This window comes from Penaeus japonicus, unplaced genomic scaffold (assembly GCF_977035675.1).
Source record: "Penaeus japonicus unplaced genomic scaffold, GWHDUDI00000001_assembly GWHDUDI00000008, whole genome shotgun sequence".
In the NCBI taxonomy this organism is placed as follows: domain Eukaryota; kingdom Metazoa; phylum Arthropoda; class Malacostraca; order Decapoda; family Penaeidae; genus Penaeus; species Penaeus japonicus.
The window spans coordinates 6,302,497-6,304,996 of NW_028234410.1; the positions used below are offsets into that span (position 1 = coordinate 6,302,497).

Genomic DNA, 2,500 nt, shown 5'->3' on the forward strand with positions numbered 1-2,500 from the left:
GAAATAAAACAAGTCAATGAATTCCAATACCTCGGAAGTCTAGTAACAGAAGATGGTGTATATGATCAAGAAATAAAGAAGAGAATTGACATAGCAAAATATGCCTTTGGAAATTTGAAGAAAGTGGTAGCAAACATAGGAATAGGAATAAATATTAGAGCTAGATTAGTAAAATGCTTTGTTTGGTCTACTTTGTTGTATGGTAGTGAAACTTGGACTATGAAGAAAACTATAGTGAAGAAACTAGAAGCCTTTGAAATGTGGTGCCTTAGAAGAATGATGAGAATTCCGTGGACTGAGAGAGTATCAAATGAGGAAGTCATGAGAAGAGCAGGAGCGAGACGAGAAATTATAAGTGAAATAACGAAAAGACAGATGCAATTTACTGGACACGTGATGCGTGCAAAAAAATGGAATATGATTGTATGACGGGAAAGATCGAAGGAAAGAGAGCAAGAGGAAGACAAAGAAAGAAGTTCATAGAATACTCGGTAGAACGAATAGGAAGAGGATTGAGAGTTGTGGATGTCCTCAGAATGATGGGAGACCGGGAAGAATGGCGGGCCATGATCGCCAACGTCATAAGACAGGCACTGCAGTAAAGTAAAGTGGATATTGAAAATGCATAAGATAATCCGATGTATGTAAGCCATATATCTGTGGCATGTAAGCCATATATCTACCCATGGTTGAATAAAACACAGCCTTATTGCTAAAGTACCGTCATTTCCAAGGTTTTTATTTTTTATCATTAATATTTATCCTACTGTTTTCTCTTTCTCTGTCCCAATCTATCTAAGAATGTTTGACAATGTTATGAACAAAATAGTTGAACATACGCTAATTGTGTGCTTACATCTCACCCTTTACAATTTTGTCTTTAAATTTTTAGTGATGCTTGGAGATAGTGGAATGCCCTCTCGCAAAAGAGTTTAGCCATGTGCGAAGTGGCCAGTGATGTATTGTAGACGAGAGTATGAGTGAGACGTCTATTTAAAGTATGCAAAAAATTATTATATATACAAGAAACGTCGTTTAAGTCCACAGTCCTGAGGAGGTGCACTGCTCGCACGTGATCGCCTCCCTCTGTCATACTTTTCGACAAGAGTCCCATGTTGGTGAGGCAAAACTCGAACTCGTAAGTGGGGTCGAAATCTGGGGTCTCCGACACGAGCTCTTTTACTCCCTCCAGTTGTAGAGAATAAGCACTTTTGAATTTCATCTGAAATTCCTCGTTGATTGGCTTTACGTGTTTCCAAAAGTTTTCACCAAAGTTTCGTGGTGTTTCGAGTATCCCACTGAGCAGACTGATGTGACATCCAAGGTACTGAGAGGTACCATCTTCCCAGTAGCGACGGGTGTTGAGGACGTGTGTGCTTTGAATACTGTACGAGTCCTGCTCGAGGCCCCCACTCACCAGGAGATCCACCATTGCAAAGTTGCAGACAGCTGTGAAGGCAGAGTTGACGGTGACGCCCTCCGCACGACACCGCTTGATAAAGGCGGCGGTAGTTTCGGCGTCTAAGCTCTGTGTCAAGAATGCGGTCCTTGCCTTTTTCTCTCCAACTCCCTTGAAAATTGTTTTATGAATTGAGCGCCTTGCCTGCAGTACCTGCCAGTCCTTTATCAACGTCCTCTGAAGTTCAGGATTACCTTTCACGACTGCCACTTGCTCTTGTTTTACTTTGTTTGTTTTTTCATCCGATATGAAAACCCCGAGCTGTTCCTTGTCGTTGATTTCTTTCCCAAACAAAACATCTTCCAGAATCTGAATAAGGAAGCCGCAAATGATGACGTTCGAAGTGCCGTCCCCCCCGGTGATTTTTCACACTTAGCATGACTATCCCCCGAAACAGGTCCATGAATTCGCAACAAAGAAACGATGCCAGCATTACCACAACAGAGGAAATCTGGAACCGCAAATCTTCGCTGGAAGTCCGCCCCACACCCCCACCCCTCGCACTCTACCCCGCCTCACTCTGGCGCGCACCCCAAGCTCATGTGCCCCGCCCCCCCCCCCAAACCCACCGCCACGTTGCCGGGGGAATCTCGTCGCAACTTCACGCACCATAAAGGACCAGTCTGCGTATTGAAGTTGTATCCATGGAGTCTGCGGTGAAGATCTTCGTTCTTTTCGTCGTCTGAAAGTAACTGAAATAAACGTTGATCAGTTTTGATATTTTGTGATCGCAATTCGGTCATCATTTAGAATGAAATTATATTTTACGACGTCTGTGCACATCTACAAGAGGCATTTTCAACAGTGTTCAGGTCCTTCTAATCAGGCACATTTGTTTACATGCAATGTGAAGAAAAGCATACTTACAGAAACAGAGCATATTGAAATATAAGAGATATAATATATACATGAAAATGTAGATATCTAATATATAAAGTATATATATACAATCATGCATATATATATATATATATATATGCATATATAAAAGATTTCATATTGCCTCATTGTCATAAAAGTTGTCTTCCAACTTAATTAATA

The 2,500-nt window shown here is 41.5% G+C and overlaps 1 protein-coding gene across 1 annotated transcript in view; it reads right to left on the bottom strand.

Moving 5' to 3' along the window:
* Positions 1–723: 723 nt before the first annotated feature.
* LOC122265184 (uncharacterized) overlaps positions 724–2,500 on the bottom strand; it is a 5,045-nt gene continuing 3,268 nt past the window's right edge. Inside the window, exons 4-5 of the mRNA XM_086538816.1 lie at positions 1,979–2,151; positions 724–1,823 (exon numbers count right to left, since the gene is read on the bottom strand). Of these exons, the coding sequence (XP_086394942.1) occupies positions 881–1,823; positions 1,979–2,151 (1,116 nt within the window). The 3' untranslated portion in view covers positions 724–880. The remainder of the gene's footprint in view (positions 1,824–1,978; positions 2,152–2,500) is intronic.